Genomic DNA, 25,474 nt, shown 5'->3' on the forward strand with positions numbered 1-25,474 from the left:
TACAGAATGGTCCTGGGAAGCAAACGTTCTCAATAAAAACTGAAATGTATCGTAGCTCCGGATAAAAATCTAATTTCAGGATATGAAAAATGAATTTAGAGAAATGCTGTGTTGTCATCTTGCAGGAGGCTCTAGTTGCATGTATCTGCAAGGAAAATCCATTTGTTCAATAAAGTGAAATCTAGCAAAGAGAGAGAAAAAAAAAAAAAAAAAACTGGAGAGGCTCCTCAGAGACGATGAAGCCAGGAGGGTTTGAACATGAGACGTTCACTGAACTTTCTCAGATTAAAATACAGAATATAGACGTCCTTCGGAGGCGTTCATGTCCATTTAAAAAGCACATTTTCCCTAAATGTTCAGCCCTGTTAGCACGCCGCTCGCCTCGCTCGCTCTGCGTGGAGTTCAGAGTGATATAGTCCACGGTGTTTGGTGTGATTACTCCAGATGCCGCTTGGCATGTAACTAATGAGTCGTGCTTCACCCCGGGTCAAGTCTGAGGCTTCTGCTGGGGCTTTGAAGCTTGTTTACCCTCATGCCTGGTGCCCATGAGGCCTCCCCCTGCTCCCCCCTGCACCGCTCCTCTCTCTGCATAACTGCCAGACAAATTAAATACCTGCACCGGAAAAAAGAAACAGCATCAAGTTGAAAGAGTTGGCTTGTGAGTGCTGAAATGTCACAGGCTTGTTCCTCATCAGCAGCTATACGCTTTTTTTGATCTTTGCGCAAAATTGAACCCTCCCCCCCTTCCCGGGTCTGCTCAACATACCCTGGAAGATTAAAGAATGAAATGGAAAAATTATTTTGGATATGAGCAAAGAAATCGCTGCTCCAAGCCGGCGCTACAACCTCACGCCTGTCTGGAATTGCATTTTCTAAAGCCGCATTACTCTGGATCACTTTCAGCCGTGACATCAGATGATAACAGGTGTCGTTTTGCACCAAAACATGAGAGCTGATGACTGAAACCAAGACACTGATTTTTTAAAAGAATGAGATTTGGTTGCCTGTTTCAGATCTACTTAAAAAAAAGTGCAGTTGTGAGCACAGACTCTGAATCTGTCACTGCACATCCTGAACCAGCACCTCTCTCGCCAAGAGCTAAGATATATGAAGTAGATGTTTTTTGGTGGTGCAATGCAATAGAACAGAAAATTGATAGCGTGTGTCATTTTCAATAACTCCAGCTCGTCTGTATTCTGAATGAAGTGAGACACGGAGAGAGCTTCAGCTCAGCGAGGAGACCGAGAGCAGAGATGTTGATGATTCAGCTGAAAAACCTGATGTGGAAGTGGAGTTAATGCCAACGGTGACTCCTACACATCCACTACTGGAGCTACATGGAGCACTTCATCTTTACAGCAAAGAAAACAAACAAGACCAGAACAACAAAAGATTCAAATATGAAACTGTAAGAAAGATTCAGTTAGAGAAGGCAGCAGGAAACATCTGATATCACGGATCTGCCACTATTTTTATTAACCTTAATATCAGTTAAATACAGTATGTAACAGCTTGCAGCCTTTCTGAAACTATCAAGTTGGTCAGCTTGAATTATACTGACATCATATTAAAATAAGTCCTGGGTCAGTAAATCCCTCATTCATCCAGTTTTCTTTTCAGAAATGGGTACGAAAAAAGAACTGAGTGCTTAAAACCGAAAGGTCTTTATCATGCTCAAATAAAAAGAATGAGTTGTTTAAAGTGTTTAAAGTGTCTATTTTGCCTCACAAATATTTAAATCCAAAGAAAACAGAAATGAAAGAAAGGATTTGTTTTCTTCATATTCAAAGAGGAGATGATGGATGGATGGCGCTGAGTGTAGGGTTGCACATGGAGCCAGAAGGAGCATATCTGGTTCTGAAAAGAAAACCGAATGGCCGAAAAGATACAAGAACCCTGGATCCACCCGTGATTCTGTTGCTTTTGTCTCAATAACAATCTTTGGCTAATTGCAGAGAGACAAAACTCGACAACTGCCAAACACAGTGAGCTGCAGCTGGAAAACGAGGAGCAGCTAAATTAAAGTTTTGCACTCTGCGTTTGGAGAGACGGAGGACGAATAATGGATTCATTACTGTCAGGACGCAGAGAATTTTGCCAACCCAGGTGTCAGGACGGAGTCAATCACCGGTGCAATAAAATCGTTTTTGACATCAATTTAAAATGTTCAGTTTGAGAGTGTAGCGAACATTTCACTGCTGACTGAGGTGAGCAGCGCTGCGACACTGGCAGGCTGAGGTGTTCTTTACAGGATCAGATCAGGGCATCCGTAATCAAAAGTAAAGAGAGAAATGTGTTTAGTCGCCCCAAAACTGTTCTTCATTGGCAGGTTATCAGTAAAAGTCTAGTTAGTTAAACAATCACAGTGTTGATGGAACATTTTGAATCCTAATGACGTGACTTTTACATGTCGCAACCTGATGAATATCAAATCTTAATGTTCTTTTTTTCTAAATTTGAAGCTTTTTTCCTTCGACTAAATCATAATTTCTGTTTCGATGTTCACTTGCATGCCTAACTGTTTTTTTTTCATAAGCTGCAATGTGTTGAGGAACGACCTGTCAACATTATTAAAATGAAACAATCTGAAAAGCAACCACCTCACTCGAGGAACTGTAACGAGGCGTCACAGGTTCACGTGATTTCCCACCGCGGTGTCAGAACGCCGGTCTGTGCTAATGAAAGAATCAGACCTAAAAACCCATAAATCCTGACACAGATATAGGACTTGTACTCCCCAGACTCCGTCTCTGACCCCCATAAACTAATCATCTCTGCACCTGAGCTTTTTACCATCACCCCGATCGCAGCCCGACTGGGTAATGACCGAACGACAGAGTGATTGTTTCTGTGACCCCTGTCCACTCAGGGTCAGCGCCGTAATCCCTCCACGCCTCCGCAGAGGGGGAAAGCAAAGACTGTCTCCTGGCACATTAAGACGGCCTCCTCCCATCCCATTTCCCCCACCAGATTCCCCCCCCCCCTCCCCCGCCCGCAGGTTTTTATTACAAGTGGCTGCAGAAAACGCAATGTCTGAGAGGGATAAAGGCCGGGAGAAGAGTCTGGAGGCTCAAAATCAGATGGAAAATAAAAAGTCAAGGAGGATTTCAGGGGATTTGCAGCATCTTGCACAAGGTCCGCTGCCAGAGTCGTGTGTGTGTGTGTGTGACAGAGAGAGACGTGTGAGGCATTCAGTCTTGACCTTGCCATGCCGAATCCTATTTCCCTTTGGCTGTTGCCCGGCAACATCACCTTGACGGCGAGAAGTGGTCACAGAGAGACGGAAGCAGAGGGATAAAAACAGAAACAGGTCTCACGCCGACTTGATACTTTCCTATCACCCCGTTTTGCTTCAAAGTGATGCCGCTGCTCGTCCCTCAGTCAACGGCGGGGAGGTTTTTATTTTTTCTCCTCAGCCCTCATGGGACAGGTCAAAGGTCGGAGGGCAGCCAATAGCCTCTCCAGCTCCCGGTGAAGAAGGTTTAGCGGCTTTAATGTGCGAGGAGTTATGGCCTTCACTTGTATCTGACCCTGGGGAAGCTTCACTCGTATCTGACCTCAGGAGAGGAAGGCGGGCGGTAGGTGGTGAAGATCAAAGTCATCCTGCAGGACGCTGGCACATGTGGCCGGACCCCCTCCTGGACAAACATGATGTAATATCTGTGTGAGCCAGCAGCTGACCCCCAGGGGTCCAGACTCGCAGCACAATAAGGGCTTCCTTTTTTTTTTTTCACTTCGATCAAAAGGGGCAGGAAATGATTGAGTGGCTTATAACTCCCATCGAAGCATTTAATAGAAATAAGAGACGGCTCGACACACGAGGCAGGAAGATGGAGAACGCGGAGGTGATGGATCCACCGGGGCCATCTGTTTTCCTCAAAGGGGGCCAGAGCTGCGATAATGGAACGTCTTCTGTTACTGTTTACATCGAGGTTATGAATTAGTGTTAATTGTAACAGCGATTAAATGATGAAATATAGATGAGATTCGATCTATGATTGTGTTTTATGGCCTTTGAGCGTTGGAATTATTTCACTTGCACCATCTTCTGTCGGTTAAAACATCGTATGTGAATAGAACTGGGCCTCTCCGGCACCATTACTGGTCCTCACAACACAGTGTTCTGCATGCAGTTGTTATAAAGAGCCACAAAAAGAGATATCCAACAAACAAAGGAGCTGACCTTTAGACAACTGCTATAACTCTCCAGATAAAACGCTGATTTAATGGTATTTTAGCTCATTTTTATTTTAAAAGCTGTCTGGTTGCTGTACTGGTCACATCGGGCTACTGTCTTTCTTATAACAAGCTCCTCATCAACAGAAGTTCTTCCCTACCAAAACTGTTTGTCTGCAAGTCGACTATTCGAGTCGTTTATGCGCTGATTCGCTGCGATAAACAGAGGAAGACTAAAAGAAAAAGATCAGGGAGGCGAGTGAGCAGAGAGTGTTGGAGGTAAATCAATAGATTCGCAGTGAGCGCAGGTAGCTGCTCGACGACGACGCGTCTGTGCCGGTTTTGTTTCCAGAATAAGTGAAAAGCTTGTTGGATGCAAACGTATCCTGGTTATTCTGTTTCCCTCTCGCTGTATCTTGCTCTCTCCCTGGTTTGAGGTCGTTTCTTCTTTTCCCTGTCAAAACTAATTTCACACTGCGGGATCTGAACTTGCAGACACGTCCAGATGTTTTACCTTCTTGGTAAATTCACACATTGCCCGAGGGAGCGAAGAGGCCAGCGGAGATCTGGGAATGCTGCGATTGTTGTTCGGCTCGGTATTAAACAGAATCAGACAAAGAAATCGAAGACGATTGTAAAATAATGACGAGCTTGACTGATGAGGTGTTTTATCAAGTGTTTCTGTGATGTTATTGTTCACGTATTGGATAAACTTTTGGTTGGTTTGCAGCCGATCTGACTGTCTGACAGCTGGCGTTTGAAAGCTCGTTGGACATCTTGAAATGATTTTCATACTCCCAGATTTCAGCTTTTATTTTGGCGACTAATAACTAACAAAAAATGATATCGTTTCATTGTTTCTTCTTGCTTCCCTGCAGTTTTGTCAGCATGAGGCTTGTTTAAGTTTCTCGTGTAAATCACCTAAATCATAAATTGATATTTGTTTCTTAAATCTGTGAATCGTAAGTCGTTTGCTTTGAGTTCAGGGTTGTGATGTCATTTAGTACAAATCTGTATGCATGAAACAAGCATACACTCCAGTCTATGTGTCTTACAGACCATGAAATATGTCTTCTGTAACTTTCCGCCAAGAAACTGAAGTCAACTTTCTTTCCCAACAGAAAGAAAAACACTTGTGTAGGCTGTGCTGCGAGCTTTTCGGCACGACAGGATCAGAAAATTGCTCCAATTCATAGCGAGTGAGGCAGACAGATCTATCTAGATTATATCCATAACAGCAGCATTTGTGGATAGATGGGCCCGGGCTTTTATTTTGATAGAGTGTAAAAGGACAGAACCATCTAATGCATGTCAAACAGCCTCGCTCCACGACGCGATAACAAAACAAAAAAAGAGCTAAAAAGTGAACATGAATTTCTACAGAAGACGTGACGTTTCACCGCCGGCGGTACAACAAAGACAACACTTCTGCACAGTAATGCACATTTTAATTTATTTGCTTTCAGCTTTGAGTTTATCAAGGTTCACCAGGGAGCACATTCAGAGAGATGCGTCGCTCCAAACATCATCGCTCAAAAGAAATGAGGTGTTCACAAGTCATTTATTCATTTTTCTGTCCGAGTCTGACAGAGTGGTAACCGAGTCTGACCCAAACGTTGCAGGCTGGGTGCAGTTAACGTAAGCCGAAGCACCGAGTCTGTGTTCCCCTGTCACCAAGAGTCCCAGCTAAATATTTGACGCCTGGAAAGTAACAAATAGCTTCTGTGCTGCGTTCAAAAACTCACGTAAATAACAAAACCAGCTCTTAGCAGGGCATATACTGTAGCCCCAGGACAGAGATTACTTCCAGCACTTATTATCACTTAAAATGACAAATCAAATATCTATTTTACATTATATTCTCACTAAAATAACTTGAAATAACACGTTGTTTGACATGACAGAACCCGACCAGCTTCAGGTCGGGTATGTACGCTCTAGTCTGCACAGCAGCATGTTGTTGATACAGATAACATGTTTGAATAACACAGTGTAACATCACAGCTCTGTCCACGATGTCAGAAACATGAGACCGTGCTGAAAAACCAACATTTAGATTCACAGTTTCCATCCGGTGGTCTGCTCCTCTTTTAAATCCTCTCTCCATACAGATGTAGATTAAAGCCACACAGACGTCTAAGACAAAGCAATAAAAAAAAAGAAAAAAAAAAAGAAAAAAGCCCAAATCCTTGAACTGCAGCCCACATTATATCTTCCAGCTGATGTTTTCTCATTATGTGCTAGCATCGGTCACATTGCTGAACAAGCAGCCAAACAAACATCCTCCGGGCTTCGTCAGCTGAAGCTCGACGAGCAGCTTAAAAAAAAAAAAACACCAGCGAATGTCTTCATTAGTCGCTGTAGATGCTAAATAGTGGTCATCCTGCACCGCTGTGAACAAACGCTGCCTGTCCTTGCCTTGTGCGATCAACACGCTGGTCCCGCCCACACAGAAGGCTCGGAGGCTAAAAGAGCATTTCTGGTTCTATCGGAGGAGTTTTGTTTCTTTTTCTCTCAGTAAAATAAATGAAAATCAATTTCTGAAATGAGTTTTTTTTGGGGGGGGCCACAAGAAAGTAAAGGAAGAAGTTTTGTGTTTTCCGTTTGAATTATCATCGACCTTTTCTTGCTTCTCTTTCTTCAGCAAGAGCTGTTGGAAGTAATGTGTCAAATTCTAATAAATAAAAAATAAAAAAAGTTGTGCTATAAATAAGAGTTTAAGAAACAAGTCTATCGCGTTTTTAGCATTTGTTTTCTGCAGCTTGCTACATCAGCTGACACAGCAAACACAACTGCATCCGCTTCACCTTTCCAGATAATCACAGCAGCAGATTCAGCACGAAAAGAGGAAGAACAGGAAGTCCAGGAGAACCTCGGGAGAAAGAGCTAAATGAGATCTTTTTGAGAGGATAAAAGTGGCCGGGAGTTAGCACACCGAGCTAGCGTGTGACACAAAAATCAATGATATCAGCAGATTTGGCAGCCGATGGGGCCAGAGCAGATGTAAGCAAAGGTTAAATGTCAAAGCACCGCGATGCATTCGCTCGTTGAGGGAGATCCGTACGCGGCAGGGTGTGAGCGCCGTGTCATTAAAGAGCTTCAACAAAGGTCAGAGGAAAACACGGAGTCACAATCTGTGCGCTTTTTGAGCTGAAACAAGCCCGTCAGATTAAATCAGGCCTGCCCGGGCTGTCTTAACCGCCACAGAGCAATCCTTATTACAGTAACAATCAATGGGAGGCATTTAACAGAGCCTCTTCTCCACAGAGACAAAGACAGGAAGTGGGAGCTCCGAGTGAAGCATTGATTTGGGGATTTGCAGATCAAAAATGTCTAGACGCTGAAAACCAGAATAAAGAGGTGGAAAATGTAAAGTTTGTGTAGAAACAGCTGGTCTCACTGTTGTCTCAACAGCACTGAAAGAGCATTTATAGTCTAATACAACTTGTGCTTGTTTTGTTTAGTAGATGTTTAATTCTATAACACAGGCAATCTAGTGAATCCAGGTTAACCTTGTTCTTTGAGGTTTACACTAACATTTTAAAACCCAATAAAACTTTTGAAGAGTGATGAAATACTTTTTTGGAAGTCAAACTTGACTTAAGTGCTTTATCTCTTTGTCTCACTATATGACAGCTGCAGTAGATCAGAGAAACATGGTGTGTAGGTTGTTACGGATGTTCATTAGAGGCAGTTTACCTGTCAGACTTTGTTTTCTCGGTACATCTCCAGCTCGCCTGAGCCGAGGGCGTCACAGTGAGGCGTGACATGGTGTTTCCTGATGGAGTTCAGCGAAACCACTGGATATTTGTGATGAGGCAACGAGGCATTTTGGCAAATGAATCCTGTAACTATCCCAAAATAATCACCCTGTCTTCCGCCATGCTGCTTTTTTAAAGAGGTTTCCTCAATCTCCACTTAATCCTTAAAAAAAAAAAAAAAAAACCCATTATATTCAACTAGTGGTTCCCTTAATTTGTCTCAAACCTTCAGCAACATTTGGTCATTTGTACAGTTTGTTCTGTTTATTCAGAACTGCGGTCTGAGCAAAGCTGAGAAAAAAAATAAATCAGGTCCAAAAGTATTCGATTCGCATGAAAGGAAAAAAAAAAAAACGCACAAGACTTTTGCAAGACGCTGGGTGCCTGGCAGTTTTATTTATTAGGCTAGACATGAGAGAAAAGAAAAGTTTAAAGAGACTACCACAGCACAGTCTGTATTTAAAGACACATTTGAAGTCTGTTTCCCACAATCCACTGTGAGGAATTCCCTTCTTGGCATTTGAGAGCATCTCATAAATTCAGCATGAGAGCGAAGCTGGAGATGGGAAATGGAATTCACAAAAAAAAAAAAAAAAAAAAAAAGGAGGAAACTGCATTTTATATTTGGAAAAAAAAATGCAATATTTGAGTTAAGAAGGCAGATATGAAGGTTTACAGCTGACCCGTGGACCCAATCTGCACAATTCCCACCACACACACTACATGATTACCTCAACAGAGCTTCTGTGAAGTGGACGGTTAATATTGTTGTCCTGCAGTTGGCCGAGCTGAATGCTGGCAGCAGAAGAAGACGACGACGATGTAATTAGCTGTTTTACTATCATGTCTGACCAAAGGAAGCCTAATTGTTTCTGCTGACGGCACCGACAGCGGGTCGTGGGGAGAAGCAGAACACCCATTTGTTACGGTCCTGCGTTAGCACCGGGGTTAAATGAAGAATCTATTACCAACCCCCCCCCCCTGCAAAAAGCGGCTGCACGTTAACCTCAGATGGTAATTTGAGTGTAATTCTCTGAGATGAGGGTGATCAGAGGTTTATTTGTTTCATGTGCTGATTGGGTAAAATGTCCATTAAGGCCCGTAACGTGTGTCGTACATGTGAGAGAGGATAATAATAATATTCACGCTCGTTATGCGTCTCCTCCCTCGAACACGTCCGTGAAATCGAACACAGATTGGAGGGAGGCTCAAATAGCTCACCACGCAGATTTTCTTTACCATCGCTGCTTCGGATATTGAATGAAACTGAGTCTCGACGTTTAAACAGCCAACGCACGAGCACATCGTTAACATCATGATCTTTGGAAGAACATTTTGACAAGACAAGGCAGAACTTTATTAAGCCCAAAGGAAATTCTTGAAAGACAACAGGATGACAGAATAACATCATAATCCTAATTTATAGTGACGATGAGGAAGATTTAAGTGTTTTATGAAACAGTCTTGTGATTCCTCTGATACCTTTGTAACAGCAAACGAGACCATCAGCGAAAAGACTGCTGTTTTTATATAGTTATTGTTAATGCCTGTGCTTCAGTCCGATCGCATATATCACATTAAAAATAACATATAAATTAATTATTTCATTGCCATCCATCCAGCTGGCTCTCTGTCATTTGGCTTCCAAAAGAAATGTGCATGCTAGCAAACATTTTTTCAACAAATCGAACCATTTTTTGACCTCGTGGTCACGTTAGGATCCACATTTTCTGGTACGATCTCAGGAAGGAGCTGGTTCAACCTCGGTCACAGGCAGATGCTGCAGATGTTGATGCTGTTTGAAGAAAAACTCCACGTGCTACTGAAACGCTTCATTCATGGCAATTAGCACTCTGCGTACGTGCATATCTGCATTCTGGTATATTTGCACTTCCTGTGAACTTTCCTTCTCTGCATCAGTTACATAAATTATTATTGATGTTGTCACTCATGTGGTCCTTTTGAAACCCCCTCGCTACATAAATAAAATCCCCTCGTTGGACAATAAAGATAACCCAGAACCATTTCTTTCAACCACATCTCACGGCCCTCATTAGAGTTTGGACTTGGCTCGGCTGATCAGTGGTGAGGACGCTCTCACACAGAGCCGAGCATCTCGCTGGTGAGTAGGAGGAGAGACAGAGGGAGATGGCTGCACAGGCCAGCAGCACCGGATTATGAGAATGTCGACTTGGAACGAACAAGAACCACTCCAACAGGACGTTCATACATGGCTGGGCTGTGAGAACATCTAGCCAGAGTTTTAAAACCAAAACACAGCCAGCAAAGACCACAAGAAACCCCGAGATCTCTGCTGGTAGGCACGAAAGACAGGACGCACATGGAGAGGAAGCGATGCGTGACTTCACGTGTGACGGCGGAGAGGAACATCCTGAACAGAGAGGATCTGCTGTCTGAACCACCGGACCAGAATCCATCACAGCATCGACGGGGAAGCGTTCAAAGTAAATGACCAGGAGTCAGAAAACTGTCAGAGAGAGATGAAGGAGGCCATCCACCACCAGCAGGGAGCATCTTTAAAGCTGCTGGGAGCCAAATTCCTGTCCGCTCTGCACAAAGAAATCCTCTCCGTCCTCTCTACGTCACCACAGGACCGCCTCTTTATGGACCTCTCCGTCCTGATTGGATAGATATTACTACATGAGCAGGGGGAGGATGGACATGATGATCAAACAGGTGCTGTTACTGTTGGAATATCGAGCTACATAACACTTTTTTAAAAGCAAATAATGCGTACAGCCACTTGAATTGGGTCTATTCTGGGCTGAGACCCGTCCTACACACGTCTGTTCTGTAGTTCTTTTGTAATCCTGCTGACAAACCAACCCACCAAAACATGTTTTCTGACAGGACTATATGTTTACTGTCTTGCTCTCTCATTTGAAAGCTTGACCACTTCAAACCCCTCGTGGGAGGAGAAATCTGAAGCCTGACAGTTTCTGTTTTTAAGCTACAAACAGGGACTTCATTGTCTGGGTCTATACATCTGTGGAGCCACATAAGGACAACGCTACTGTGCTTGAAGCGTAGCCTACAGTATGTGACTAAAAAAAAAAGCTACATGGAGAAAGCGTGTATGGCTAGTGGGAGAATCATTAGCCTCAGCCGTGCTAGCGCCAAATCCCTTATTTAGCCTTTTGTTGTTTGTTTCAGTCCCTGCAGCGCGAGATAAGCTCGATGCGTGGGCTAAGCACAGCGCTAACCCGCTCAGCCGTTACGCGCCGTGACTGGTGGCCGAATCTGGACAATGGCGGTGCGGCGTGAAAGACTGTGTGTTTAAACACCGGTGGCTGGATGGACAAAAGACGTCCAGGAGAGACGGCAGCAGAGAAAATAAACTGAACGCAAACCAGTCAGATGAAGATTTCTGCACATACCGCTGCTTAATCAGGGGAGTCTTATCAGAAAAACATGTAGTGGAGAGTTGCAGCGAAGGCTTTTTTTTTTTTTTGCAAGTTTTGCAAATGACTGAAGAAGATATCTTAAATAAGGCCACACACACACACACACACACACACACACACACACACGGGTATCATCTCTCAACTGAAGATTGCGTTTGCAGATTTGCTGTGGATGCTCAGAAATCGATCTCGCTGTCGACTCTGCAGCACAACATTTCTACAGCGACGTGCACGTTTATTGATTGAAATCTCACAGGCACGGCGGTAATTTTATTCAGCTCCAATCTTCAAAAAAAAAAGTGGCAAAAAACTTTTTGGTGAACTGATAAAAGCAACTTTTTTTTTTTTTTTTTCAAGAGATAACATGACAAGAGCCCGAGGTCCCATCGGAGAATTGAAGCGATACAGAGGCGAGATGTGTCTGCAGAGCTCCTGTCAGACGCTGAAGTGTTGCAATCGTCTTGCATGTAGAATACAAAAACTTCTTCCCCAGCTGGAAAAAAGCCCCCGAAACCCTCCAACCTTTCTGTCCAACATCTTCTTTGACATCTATATGTGGACATCAGTGGCAGCAGAGAAGAAGAAGAAGAAGAAGAAGGAGAAGAAGAGCCGGGCTGATGCAGGCGGGCGTTGGGGCCTGGATGGACAGGCCCTGGCCTCAGGTCACTGACTCCATGTTTTTCATTTGGAGCCTCCATCTCGGCCACTCTCCCGTCTTTATTTTCCATTAGGAAGAGAAATGCCTGTGTAAGAAAAGTGGAAGCCGAGAGAGAGAGAGGGCAACACACACACACACACACACACACACACACACACACACACACACACAAACACAGTCAGCGAGAGGGAAAAGGAGGCGAGCAGAAACACTGAAGACAAAATGGCTTTCATTCGCACAGCAGTGGAAGGCCAGAGGTCCCTTATTTTCTCCTCATTCTCTTCTCTCTCTTCATTTCTGGCCTCCTTTCATCTCTCCTGCGAGGCGTATGGCTGCGCACCGCGCTTTCAAATCACATAAAAGATGTTTACACGTGCCGCACAACTCCCTGTGATAAGCTCGTTTTGTGCAATTGTATGCAAATCTTCATAAACCTCAGATCACTGCGACGAGGAGGAACACTTTTCATGAGCGCTCGCAGACGGGGGGAGTCTCCGCGTGTCGGGTCGCTGCGACACAAACACGCGCATAAACTGTTGGTGGCAAATATGAAGTGGAACAAAATAATCTCTCGCACTGATTATGAGCTCTGTGTGTGTGTGTGTGTAGTTATGTGAGTGTTTAGCTCAGTTTGTTGTGTGTGTGTGTGTGTGTGTTTGCTGCACGCGGGGCCGTCGGCGTGCGGCGACAGTGATGAATAAGCATTATTAAACAGGAGACACAGGCCTGGCGGTGTCATTAATCTTCATCCCTACTGGCACCATCACAGAACTCACTCGCTGTCCGCCCTCCGCAACATCTACACGTCTCATTGTCAGCCACACAAAAGGGGAGCAGAACCGGTTGCTCGGGTTCTGATTGGATTTTCGGTGCGGCACCTGAAACCAGAAAAATGGACCATCTGTGGGGTCACGGGGGCCACGTGAGGGGTGATTAACGTCCACTTGGATCAGATGACCGATGGGACAAAGAGGGAGGATGACACCTTGTTTAGGGGCTCAGAATTAATCACACTCCGCTCGGGGGTTGATCCACAAGTCTATTGTGGCGAGCGAAGTGGCTCTAAAGAGGAGCGTCAACCAGCAAAGAGGAGGCTGACAGTGAGTGTCGCACTGCGGCTTCTGACATTACACTTAAAAAAAAAAAAAAAGGGATAAAGACGTTCCCCATCTGGTCCTGCTCCTCACTCAGAAATAAAAGACCGCGATGAAGAGAATCAGGTTGGAGGGGAAAGAAAAAAAAAAAAAGGAGATGAATCATCACGCAGTCCTTTTTTTATCAGCACCTCAAATCACCAGGTGGGAGGACGAGAGGAAATAATGGCATCTGTGCAAACTCACAGAGAGGCTCTTCAGTGGTTCGACTATCTCACAGGACACACACACACACACGCACACACACCGAGATGTTTTTGAATACATTCAGTCGTTTCTTTGAGACATATTTGCATGCGCTCGCTCTGATCAAAAAGACTCTCCCACACACTGTCAACACACACAGGATGCGTACTGAAAGTTGGGTCTGTTCAGGTCGCAGAGACGCATGTAGATCGGTTTGCAAACAGGAAGTAAAGCTGATATCGAACACAAAGTGATGAAAAGAGGAAACAAAGTGGAGTTTCACGTATTAACAGGATGTCAGACGCGTGGGTTCAATCCCATTCCCGATTTTTTTTACTCCTATCCCTCGTTTCCGTGTGCTCGCTGCCTCGCTGTGAACACTGAAGTCTTTCCGATGAAATGTGACAAACCTTCAAGACCCTCACAATCATATCTCATCTTGCAGGGCGCTCGTATAAACAGATACGACCAGGCGTTTCAAATACGGCGACTTCAGCTGCAGAAAATACAGAAAAACACTTTAACTAGAGGTAGCATTCAAAATTAAAGCATTAAATCTTACACACACACACACACACACACACACACACACTAACACACCCTATATGCATATGATCATTACTTTCTGCACCTCCACCAGATGGTCACCCACAGCGGCGCCTCCCTCCACAGGTGGTGGTACTTTCCCCTTCGTTCACCCATCTCCTCTGCCCTGTGATCACACACACACACACACGCACACACACACACACAACATCTGGTTTCACCGCGCACCGTATACTTGTGTCTGTCTCATAAAAAAAAAAAAAGAAAAAAAAAAAAACCCGCGGCCCGGACCTCCCAGAGGTCATTTCCTTTATTTGCTATATTTTTCTGCCTCTTTTTTTTTTTACTAGAATGGTGAAAATTAGGACAGGAAACAGCAGGAGAGGTCAGACTCAGTGTAACCTGCAGGAGGCGACGGCTCAGCGAACCAAGAGGTCGTACGAGCGGCAGAAGACGGAGCTGTCAATCATCCGCACACCGCAAGAGTGAAGCGCCAGAATCAGCGAGAGGTGATCGGTGTGTAAATGAAGGAAACTTTAACAAACTAGGTTTAGCAGAGATGGAAACAGTGACTGAAACACACGAACAAGCGGTCAGAGAGAGCAACAATCAAAGCAACTCCGAGACCAGACTGAAGTGACTCTCCTGCTGATTCTGTCTCGATATTAAAGTTTGTGACAAATGTGCATTTAAGTCTGTGGCGAACTTTGCAGGAGCTCCATGAACGATGGATCAAACCAGTATTTAGTCCACTGAGTAAGACGTGTTGCTTGGATTCAGTCTGACATTCTGACATCATCATGATGTCATCCTCCAGTAGGTTTGATCTGGTCCGGAGCTATTCCTTTCTTTAGAAGAGGTCCACTTTATAAGAAATACAAAGAGTCTTTCTAATACTGATTCTTTGGAGTAGAGACCGACCCGACCTGTGATCCCAAAGCTTCAGTATTTGACTAGTTGGGAACGAAACTCAAAAATCCACTTTCTCACAACATTAACATTCAAACCTTGTGGATGCATTAGATAAGGTAGAAATTGCAAAGGAAGGTGGCTACGATTTAAGATTTTAAGTTTCCAACATCCAACCTCCAAGTGTTACAGGAGCACAGCACCAAAAGCTACACTGTGACTAAATGTTGTCTCTCTTTGTCAAGTGCACACAAAATGAAACCATCATCAGTCCAAACTCCTCGTTATACAAACGAAATAGAGGGAAAATGGCTCACGAGGTAACGGATGCTGATATTCGAGGTCAGAGTTGTCTGGAACTCGTCATGAATTGACTGCAGACGCATCATCGGAAATAATCTTAAGATTAAGTTCAGCGAGGCCTCGAATCTCTGAGCCAAACCAAACACTCCCATTCAGCAAAGTGATTCCTATTTCACACCTCTGATATCAGCAGACCCTCCTGCACTCCAGAAATATGCGAGTGTGCGAAGACAATTTCCCATCAAAGGTCAAGTAAGTAAAGCAACTAGAACCCACATTTACATATAAACAGCTGGATTGGCTGAGTGAGTCTTCCGCCTCGAGGTAATGTGAAGATTAAACATCTCAACAGTTTCTCTGCACTGTTGCCGCCGAGACAAAGAAACTATTCATTCGCTGTTCAAAGTGATTAAAGAGATTGAGTCAGATCCGGGCAATCATCATTCAGGTGGTGTAATTGCAAAGTTGCAGTGTCATCCATTTCCACAAAGCATTAACACGATAAACACCCCTGGATGCACGATGCAAAAATAACACAAATCTCAAGTTTAACCAGCGCAGCGCACGACTTGGGTCAAAAAAAACATGACAGTGAGTTTTAAATATGAATCACTCACCTCACAAATGTCTGCGAAATGTTTCCTCCCCTGCAGAGAAACAGCAGCTGTGGTGAGTTCAGCTTCCTGTCAGTCAGCTCGTTGTTCACACAGGCAAACTGTAGGCAGAGAAATGTCCGAGTTGTGGCTCCTGTTAGAGGGAATCATTTTTACATATTGCAGAAGTTCGACACAGCAGCACCAAGCACACGTTTGACCTCGTGTGTCTTTAATTGGATGATTGGAACAACAGGTGCATGACGACCAGCTCACCTCCGAGGGCTCATCCTCCAAATACACAGAATAAAGACCAGTGATTCATACTCTGGTGCTGTTATTGCAAAGAGTCATTCAACGTCATTACCTAAGAGGAGTCTGATACATTTGAGAACCATTAAACATCCTGGTTTCTGCTTGTGTTTTGCACGCTTTCCACATGTGCTGTGTTTTTTCTAAGTAATGATCTGCAACATTTTTATGGAGGCTCTGCTACTCTTCATCAATAATTGACATAAAACATATTGATACAAGCTTCTGATACGATCTTCAGCTCGTAAAAAAAAAGACTTTCCTATACATTTGCCATCACAAACAGCCAGAGTTTGCTGGCTCGCTGCAGAAATGGAGAAAAAAATGAAATGATGCGCGTCTGGATAACAACTCTCAAAAGCGTCTTGCTGAGGAAATAATGTCGTCTTCTTCGTGGCTTTGTGTCCGTCGAGTGTTGTCTCACACCTTTAAAGCCTCACGGCTGAAGCAGAGCAGCTCTCCGCCTCACATACAAGCTCCTCCAGGATACCACAGAGACGAACCGCTCAGCCACTCGGCCGACTGGGGAACCTGCCAGCATCACACAGCTCAGTGTCCGGATACGGGGAGGCATGAAATCCAGGAAGGGGGGTTTCATGGCTAAGTGGGGCTAAGCGGAGGAGAGCAGGGCGTGTTAGAGTCATTTCATGGAGCATTTGACAGAGGAAAGTTGGACAGAATCCTGTCGGAGTCAGTGTTTGCAGGATTTGGGGCTCCTGGAAGTGTTTTTTTACCGGTTCTGTGCTGGTGAGGCTACGAGCTTGATGGAGATCAGTGTCAGGGAGTTTATTAGCGCTGTAATGTTTCTGTTGGGACCTCAGCGTTCTGCTGCCATTAACCTAAAGTTCCCCGAGTCGGAGCAGACCAGAGGCTTCCAGTCTGAAGAGTTGAGAAGGAGATAAAAGTTATAAAGAAGCGCAGACAGATAAAGCTTTGAAATCAGGAAATGAAACAGCTTGGCTTCCCCCTTTTTCTCATTAGATGCACGTCTTTGTTGCATCATGTTCACCAGGAGCGTTCTTAGTTTCATGATGGAAAAAAGAGAAAGAAGCTAAAACATCCTGAATGAAAAAAAGGAAATAACTCCTAGACTCACTGCTTTTTCTTTTTCTTTAAATATAATTCAACAGCGGCAGGAATCTGAGGAGGATGATGCTCGGAAGCAAAAGGTAAATAACTAACGGAATGTGATGATAAATGTTCAGCAATTTGTCTGGGAGACACACAGATACAGCGTGTGGTGACAGCAGGAGCTCATCCCCATACAGTAACACATTCCTCACACTTCTGCACAGATAATATTATTATAGAGAAGTCGCTGCAAACAGCTGCTTTTCTTCGGCACATTCACAGCAGACAAATAAAGCTTCACGATATGATATATGTCAACAAAGCTTGTGTGAATGAGATGTCTGTGTGGTCACGACCTTTATGAAACTCTAGTAAAAAGCTCTTTCCAGATGTCTGACAAGTGGAAAGACGTTAAATCCGGAGAACTTCCTCACTTCGTTTCCTTTGTCCACCATCTTGATTTACGGTCCCGTGTCTTCCCCCGCTTTTTTTTCTTTTTTTTTTGCAACTTCTCCAGCTTCCTCCCCAAAATTCCAGAGGGATGGTGTCATCCCTGAACTCTCCGCTGTCGACATGAGCGTCGAAGAGAAAGGAGAAGAAAAAAAACAAAAAGAGAAACACTAAGTGAGCAGAAAACAGGTGTCACCTTCTGAACAGGAGCTTATTCGACCTTGCGGAAAGCTCAACGGCTCGACCGCCTCCCTGCGCGAGGTGAGCGTGACATTAAACTAAATAATAGGCCGCGTTAATGGCGACACGGTACGAGGCCGGGCGGCGCTGGCTGTAGAATAAAAGGTTTAGCAGCCTCTTGTTGTGGCTCTCTGTTGACAGAAAGGGCTGCAGTTGAAATGATCCGTGACATCGCTCCCGGGCCGATGTGAAGCGCATTAAAATGTTGCAGCGCCGCTGAAGGAGAGAATTATACAGAAGGTAAAGTTTACCGGCCTCCACAGCCGGATGCTGCCGGCCGCCGTGTTGTCGTGCAAGTTGTTGTGAGACAAACACAAAAAAAAAAAACTTCTGAACAATTAGAACCAAACAAATGCACGTAGAATCTGGAGCACGCAAAAGTAATTATAGACTTTTTCAGGGTGTAATTAAAATCAAATGATTAAAACGCAAATGTTAATTGATTCATTACATTTGCATTTAAATTGTGTATTAAAAACAATATATAAACGGCAAAAAAAACCCATTAAATTCTCTGCAAACAACACAGCAGCTGGCCAATCAGAGCGCCTGCTGCTGCGGCGGCTCTTTGGGTTGGAATTAATTAGATGTAGGTGAAATGTCTTTAAATTAAGAGATAGAAACTATTAAAAGCAGAGAATTAAATTAACTGTGGGATCAGATTTGATGCGAAAAACAACAATAAATGAAATAAGTCAATTTTAGAAGAATTTAAAACTACTTTTGCAAATTAATTACATTTTCAACTTTAAGTCAGAAGGACAGATTAAAATTATTAACCCACAACTTTTAATTATTAAAGCATCATTTAAATGCAAATTTAGCTCCGTATTCATGCGTTTTAATTCATAAATGTATTAACTGACTCAATCTAACATCGTCACTCTTTGGACTCTACACTTCTAATCTCATTAAAAGATATATTCAAGCTTATATTTATTTGTGTTGATGATTTGTAAATGCGCAGCAGCCCCCCCACGCTCCTGCCGACTGCTTATCATGTTTCACAGGCATTATAAGAACCTGGCCAAGTGTCACGAGGATGACGCCACGCTGGAAGCTTCTATGCCAAAAAAAAAAACACACCGACCTGACTGATGTTTACCGCCATCGAAGATGTGACTTAATCGAGGTTAATTCTTTCACTGGAGAGATGCCACTCTCATCTTTTCACGGATGTTTGCTGGATCTCATTGTGCAGCTCTTGGCAGAGAGCTCAACCAGACGAAGGTTACGGCGGCGGGTATCACCTGCAGTTGGAGGGAGATCGTAGTTTTCTTTCCAACAGAGAGATTATCCGCGAGTCTTTCAGTCAGGTAATACAACCTAAAGTACTCCAGTGGAACACTTAATCACAGACGGTAAGACAACTCAGAGGGAGCCAAGAAAAACAACTCCCGTAGTCGGAGGAAGTTCCGCGTGCAGGATCTGGACAATGGCCCGAACACGTTGTTCGTACCGATTCATTCATGGATCATCGCGCCCTGCAAGAAAACAAAATCCGGTCATTAAGAACACGCAACGGGAACGATGTAATAAATCTTTTTCGCCTTGTATAACCTCAAAACAGAGCATCACTGTTGTAGCAGAAGACGCCGAGTTTAAATTCAAATGAGTTCCACTGAAATGATCCGTCAGTGTAACAAGAATAACAGTCGAGCAAACGGTGCTGAGCAGGTGTTGTGTTTACAGTGGTCACCATCTCAGGCTGGGCCCTGCAGGTGTCTGATCCAAAACCAACACATGGAGAAAAAAAGTCAACGTAATTTTATTACGGCAGCAAAGGAGGAAGTCAGTTTTAAGAGCAACACAGTCTGCAGGAGGAGGTGGTTTACTGGAGACGGACTTTCATTTACGAGACCGCCGTTTGTGTTTTGTGCCTAAACTTAACTACATATTTTTAGTGACTACGCCTGTTTTGTGAACAGTGATATCCTCGGTGTTGTTTGAATACACTCGCTACATTCTGTTGGGGCTCAATGCAGCCGTTCGTTCCACGCGTTCGCATATTTTTGACGGGCCTCACCTGAACTGCAGTAAACCCGATAAGCGCTGTGGACGTTCCATATTTCAGCTGCATATGAACGCCAGCGTGGAGACGACCGAGACAGCTGAGGCGGCATCCTGTGTTCCTGTAAATCCTCGCTTGTGAGTGCCAAATGTCCTTGCTAATGCAAACGCCTGTGGTGTGTGTGTGTGTGTGAGTCAATGTGGATTTCCTCAGAGCACCTTAAAGGAAATGCTCTGAAGGTTATTGACCGTCTATCATTCAAAAATCTGACCACAGTGACAGAATTTTTTTCTGCATGCACAACTGAATCTCATCCACACACACACACACACACACACACACACACACACACACACACACACACACACACACAGGAGTCAATATTAAGAACAGACTGCCGTGAAGGATAAAAGCACAGGATGAGGCGATTGGATTTCTCGGCTTCCACCCTCGTCTTCCTCTGTTGTCATGTCTCTGCTCCTCCTGACACATGCGGCCGGTCGGCTTAAGTAGCATTAGTTGTATTTTTTTTATTTTTTTATTTTTAGGACGTCACCTTTGACCTTCAGAACAAAAACAGTAGCAGGGAGCTGCTCAACAGGTCCCCCGTGAGGGACAATGGGAACGAGGTTGGACTTAATAACAGGAAACACAGAAGCGTTGAGGGAGATTACCTCAGTGTGTTCAACAGATCGGTTACACGGGGAGAAACAGTTGTTGCAGAGAAGCCAAATGTTGGTTTTAGTTATGTTTGTACGTCAGCTGCTGCACCGTCTCCCCAGAGGAATTAATGATGTATGTTATCTCTTTTGTATACGTCAACGTCTCCGTCAGGCTCAGAGGAAGACATCAACAATCGGACCTGACAGATCTGACATCTGACAGCAGAATGAGTCCCTCCTGCTTAATTGAAGACTCCCGGTTCAACGCCGAGGGGGGAAGCTGAGGGAAGAGAAAGGTAGGAGAGGCAGGCGAGGTTGTAAACAGGATGGAACAGCCGTCCGTTTTATTCTAAATTTGATATGTACAGGAAAAGTGGCTGCATACATTTCTTAATATATCATGTAAAAGTTTTCTGGAAAAAAAACAAAACAAAACAACAAAAACAATTGCACATCATCCTCCATCAGCTTCCATTTTTCTTTTCGATACTTTAAAAACACATCATGGTACAGCGTGGCTGAAGGCAATGTCAAACGGGATACGAATACACTGATAACCGCTTGTTAAGTGTTGGCTCTCGTAAATTAAAAAAAAAACAAACAAACAAAAAAAACCTAAATGTTTCAGGAAGGAGTACCCCAAAGATGACACATTTTAATACGATGATATTAAAACCGTTTAAAAACACACTGCAGTCCTCGTGTGTGCTGTAGTGTCACCGACAAACAAATCACATCGTGTCCCTCTCTGTGTAAAATATGGGGGATATTATCTCAGGCACTTATTGATCTCAGACCCCGTTAACTAGTCCATGACGTGCAGAGCTCAGGTTATTTACATCCTTCTGAAATGTGCTAGCCGCACTCGTGTTCACAGCAGGAAGCGCTGGCCGCTACAACCAAACACCTTTTTGTACTAAAAACCATTCAGAGTGGAGAGCGTCTATCTTTATTTTTGGTAACAGTTTTCATCCTTCCCACTGTAGAGTGGATTTCACAACACACCTGCAGGAGACCACAGTGTGTTTGTGTTGTTACACACAGGTACATACATTATGCAGAACATTTCAGTTTAGCTTAACAACAGGAGCAGGATTGTGAACTTTCCTCAGGTTTACACTCTGGAATAATGCCACTGCAGAGTCCTTTTTCTTTTTCTCCTTCATATTCTTCCTCTTCCGTTGATCATTTATTACCCTCACCTAAAGCCTGCGTCTCTCCCAGCGAGGGTCTTCATTAACCAGCAGGAGATAATGTATGTCATGCAGCTTCTCTCTGCATATGGAGAATGTGTAGGAGTGAAGGGCAATTACGTACCGGCTGCTGGTTTCCCACAGCGTGATGATGATGACGGCTACTTTTTATTTTCATTTTTTATTCTGTTATTTTCCCTTTCTGTTTAAAAAAATTCGACCTCGGCTCGATCTCATTTGTTCGTTTGCAGGCAGAAACAATCATGTCACAAACATTAGTGATGTCAAAGAAGGGTGGGTGCAGACTAAGAGGATCGGTTGCCACCTACTGCAGTAATTACAGTCGTGGGCTGGTGGGCCGCGGCGGTGATTTAAGCGCGTGTCATCAACGCCCAAGGTCTTCACTCAGACCTACAACTCCAGCAGCTGGTTTCACTGATTACTTCCACCTCTGCGGGTGAAAGAAATGTGCTAATCAGCAGCTGTAGAGTTTGATTGGGATGGAGATACTCTCGAGTCATGATGGAACAAGCCACTGGTGCTGCGAGTTACAATCAGAACGTCACCTGCTTAAAGGGCCAGTTCATCAAAATGACAAAAAAAAAAAAAAGTGTTTTCACCTCCAGTGGTGTCGCCTGAATAACATGTTGGTAACTAAAGTTTCTGCAAACCACGAATACATTCACGTTTGTCTGTGTCATACAAATCATATCCACATTTCTGTAATATGTTTCATATTTTAAAAGCGTCTCAACATTTGTAAGTGCGACACCGCTCGACAATTTCCAGACTTGTTTGTGGCAACAAAACCAGGTATTTTGAGCCTGAATGGGATCTTTTCCCCAAACCTGACTTAATTGTTTTTGTGCTAATCAGACCTCGAGCACAGCAGCGTCACAAAACCAAACTGAAAAGTGAACAGTTAGTTGCAGCACAAGGAAAAGTTAAAGTTCAGCGTATCTGTAGTTTGCAGAAACACGCATTTCCAAAATTGATTCTGATTCTGTGAATGAGTTATGCAGCTAGTTTTTGTGTTTATTTGTCAAGATTTGTCTCCATTCCAATACAACGGAGGTCCTTCACGGCAGTGATAAGTAGATTTAATAGAAGCCTCATCAGGAACAAATGTTTCCAAGGACAAGTCACATAGATATTTAAAAAGAACAATCAAACTCGTCTTTAGGAACTTTTGCTGTTGACCAAAAGCAATCTGGCTAAACCTTGCAGAGTTGTTGACCTGTAAGCAACCAAAAGAACATGTTTGCTAACTGACTGCAGGCCAGCACCAGCATTGTTGTGGCTGGCTGTGTGAGAGTGAATCCTCAATTTTATCAATGCACCACTTCCAAGTGTGACCGGGCCTTTACTGGTCATATTTTTATATAAACCATTTCTTTGGAAGAAAGCAGTTCTAAGAAAATCCTGGAGAGGAGTGACAGCTTAAAAAGGTAAAAAAATACAGAAAGCAATTACAGCCCATTGAAAGCAATTACCTCTTGAGGACAATTTCGCTTTTTGTTAAAAAAGAAATGGGAGAAAAGCTCCGGTTAATCTCACACTGGGAGGCTTATTGTCTCTCTACCCATCTTTATTCTGGCTCTTTTATTTGCTTTTATTCCTCCTTTTATGTCAGAAGCCGGGCCCTCTGTCGGTGCCTCTGGTGGCAGCGTTCTTTGGCTCTGGCAGGCAGCAGGTGGCTTGTGATGAAAAATTCAGTGCAGCGCCTGACTCGGGAGACGATGAGGAGGAGGAGGAGGAGGAGGAGGAGGGTGGTAGTGGGTAGCAGGAGGAAGAGTAAGAGGGGGGAAGGGGAGGGGTGAGATGAGAGGAAGGTGGGAGATGAGCAGAGTGTAGAGGAGCGTAAAGGTGGGGGTGTTGAGGTAGAAGAAAGGAAAGTAATGAACAGAGAGACGACGAGAGCGAGAGGAGGATGGAAGCCAGAGCTCCAGACAGACAGGCAGGCGGGCCAGGGAAACAAGCCCAGAGCGGTGTAGGGGGGCCAGGCAGAGGATCAGAGCTGTCTACCCTCTCTGCCTGGGTCTCCTCCATGGAGATAACACACGATATGAATCATTTATGAAGGGGGCTTTTTTTTGTTTTTTTATTAATAACACACACACTGTGCCCTGCTTCTTTCATACACTTTGCCTTGTTTTCTCTGCTCCCCGGGGAGTGCTCAAGTGAGAGAGCTCGATCGGTGAGAGAAAACACTTGAAGTAGAGAAAACAGAACGCCGGCAGCATCGGCAGGGGTCGGATGTTACTGGCGTGAAGGGAGAATGGCGTGTGACCTGTGACAAGAGTCGTCCCTGGGACACTTTGTAAAAAGCCAAGACGGACAAACGCGGTCGTGAAACGTGTACCTCGTCACATGCCCACACGCAGAAAACCCACACAGAATCTTACGCCTCCCCATGGGCTCATAAGAACGCCCACTCACTCGCCTGTCTGCCCATTTGATTGTCAGTACGTGACGGTGCCAGATCGCGATGAATCAGAGTCCTGGACGCCTGTGAACAAGCATCGTGTTTGTGAATGCGGAGAAGGCACTGAGCGTCACATGTCTGTAGGAGGGACTGACTACTGGTATAGGTCATCAGCACAGCGAGGGATTGAACACAAACACCCACATACCGAGTATACTTCACAACTGTTCACCTCTAAGATCATCGCTAAGCTATAAGACCTCTAGGTTGTCCCTTTGTCGTGATTTGCATCGTCCACTTTTGCCGTTTCTCGAAGGTAATCCCCTTTAGCTCCTGATCCGCAAGTTCTCTGTTCAGTTCTTCATCAATCAGTCCAACGATACTCCTCAAGAATAAAAAAGTCTTCCTTTCTCTGACCCCAATCTATTGAGCCTCGCTAACTGCGAAGGCGAAGGTGGCACATCGTGGCGGTACGGACCCTTGGGGGATGCTGGGTCCTTCAGGTGCGCTGTGGAGTACCCCTCGTAGCTGCTGGTGCTCTCCTGCATCAACTTCCCTTTGGCTTCCTGCTCTCGGCGCCTCTGCTCCTGCCTCAGGAGCTCCTGGGCCTCCAGGAGGACTCTAGCGTTGACCCCGCCACCGCCTGGGTAACCATTCCTGGAGCCCTGGTAGCTGGAGTACCTGGGGTTGTCCTTCGCCGTCTGGAAGCCCTCGCCAGGTGGGTACGCCTTGTCCCACGAGTCCTGGGAGATGGAGCTGGGGTTCTTCCTGGGTTGCCTGGTGTGGAGAGAAGAGACAGGAGAGCAAAATGTGAGTTTAGACTTCTGACACATCCATGAGTTTTAACCCTAACCCCAACAGAGGTATATATATTCTATACATCTATATATACGCTGTATGTTAAAGTGACGGCTTTACTTGTTTCCAGCTGGTTCTCTGAGGTTGGCTCGGTGTGTCTCTAAGCCACACACGGTCGCCTGGTCTGCTGGGAAATATATCAGCAGCAACCCCTGGCAAGTGTTTGGACGCTGGCTGTAGAAATATTATATTGTCAGCTTGGTGGTAGCCAAGGCTTCACATTCAATGAAAATGAGACTCCATTACAGCCTCAGATACGGCCTCCGGGCAAGTAGCAGCCCACCATAACAACATACAGGGATACCTAACCATGTCAAAACCCTCTTCCAGCCCATTAGGCCTGTTTTGAGACGGACAGAAACAACCATTGGATCTGACAGACGGTAACACAATGAGGCGACCATCTTGTCCACAATGGATTTGCCCAGGCTGATATCTGACACCTGACACAAGTGTCTTAAAGGCACGGCGTCGTGCTTCTGGGGATGTTGCGTCGCCTCAATCCAGATGTGTGACATCAGCTCTCATTTCTGCTTGGCTA

At 44.6% G+C, this 25,474-nt stretch overlaps 1 protein-coding gene and 2 long non-coding RNA genes across 14 annotated transcripts in view; 1 reads left to right on the top strand and 2 right to left on the bottom strand.

The window, feature by feature from the left end:
* Nucleotides 1-3,247: 3,247 nt before the first annotated feature.
* Nucleotides 3,248-3,979, top strand: LOC119010540. Its single transcript, XR_005071995.1, has 2 exons — nt 3,248-3,310; nt 3,417-3,979. It is a non-coding gene; the product is annotated as an uncharacterized LOC119010540 (long non-coding RNA).
* A 5,118-nt stretch (nt 3,980-9,097) lies between these two features.
* LOC119010539 lies at nt 9,098-15,966 on the bottom strand. Its single transcript, XR_005071994.1, has 2 exons — nt 15,736-15,966; nt 9,098-12,105 (listed from the first exon to the last, which is right to left on the bottom strand). It is a non-coding gene; the product is annotated as an uncharacterized LOC119010539 (long non-coding RNA).
* A 4,804-nt stretch (nt 15,967-20,770) lies between these two features.
* The window catches only part of pard3ab (par-3 family cell polarity regulator alpha, b), a 235,423-nt gene continuing 230,719 nt past the window's right edge, over nt 20,771-25,474 (bottom strand). For all 12 annotated transcript variants that reach the window (XM_037082787.1, XM_037082788.1, XM_037082785.1 and 9 more), the window contains one exon: nt 20,771-24,852. In XM_037082787.1, coding sequence (XP_036938682.1) covers nt 24,462-24,852 — 391 coding nt within the window. In that variant the 3' untranslated portion in view covers nt 20,771-24,461. The remainder of the gene's footprint in view (nt 24,853-25,474) is intronic.

This window comes from Acanthopagrus latus, chromosome 21, assembly GCF_904848185.1.
Source record: "Acanthopagrus latus isolate v.2019 chromosome 21, fAcaLat1.1, whole genome shotgun sequence".
In the NCBI taxonomy this organism is placed as follows: domain Eukaryota; kingdom Metazoa; phylum Chordata; class Actinopteri; order Spariformes; family Sparidae; genus Acanthopagrus; species Acanthopagrus latus.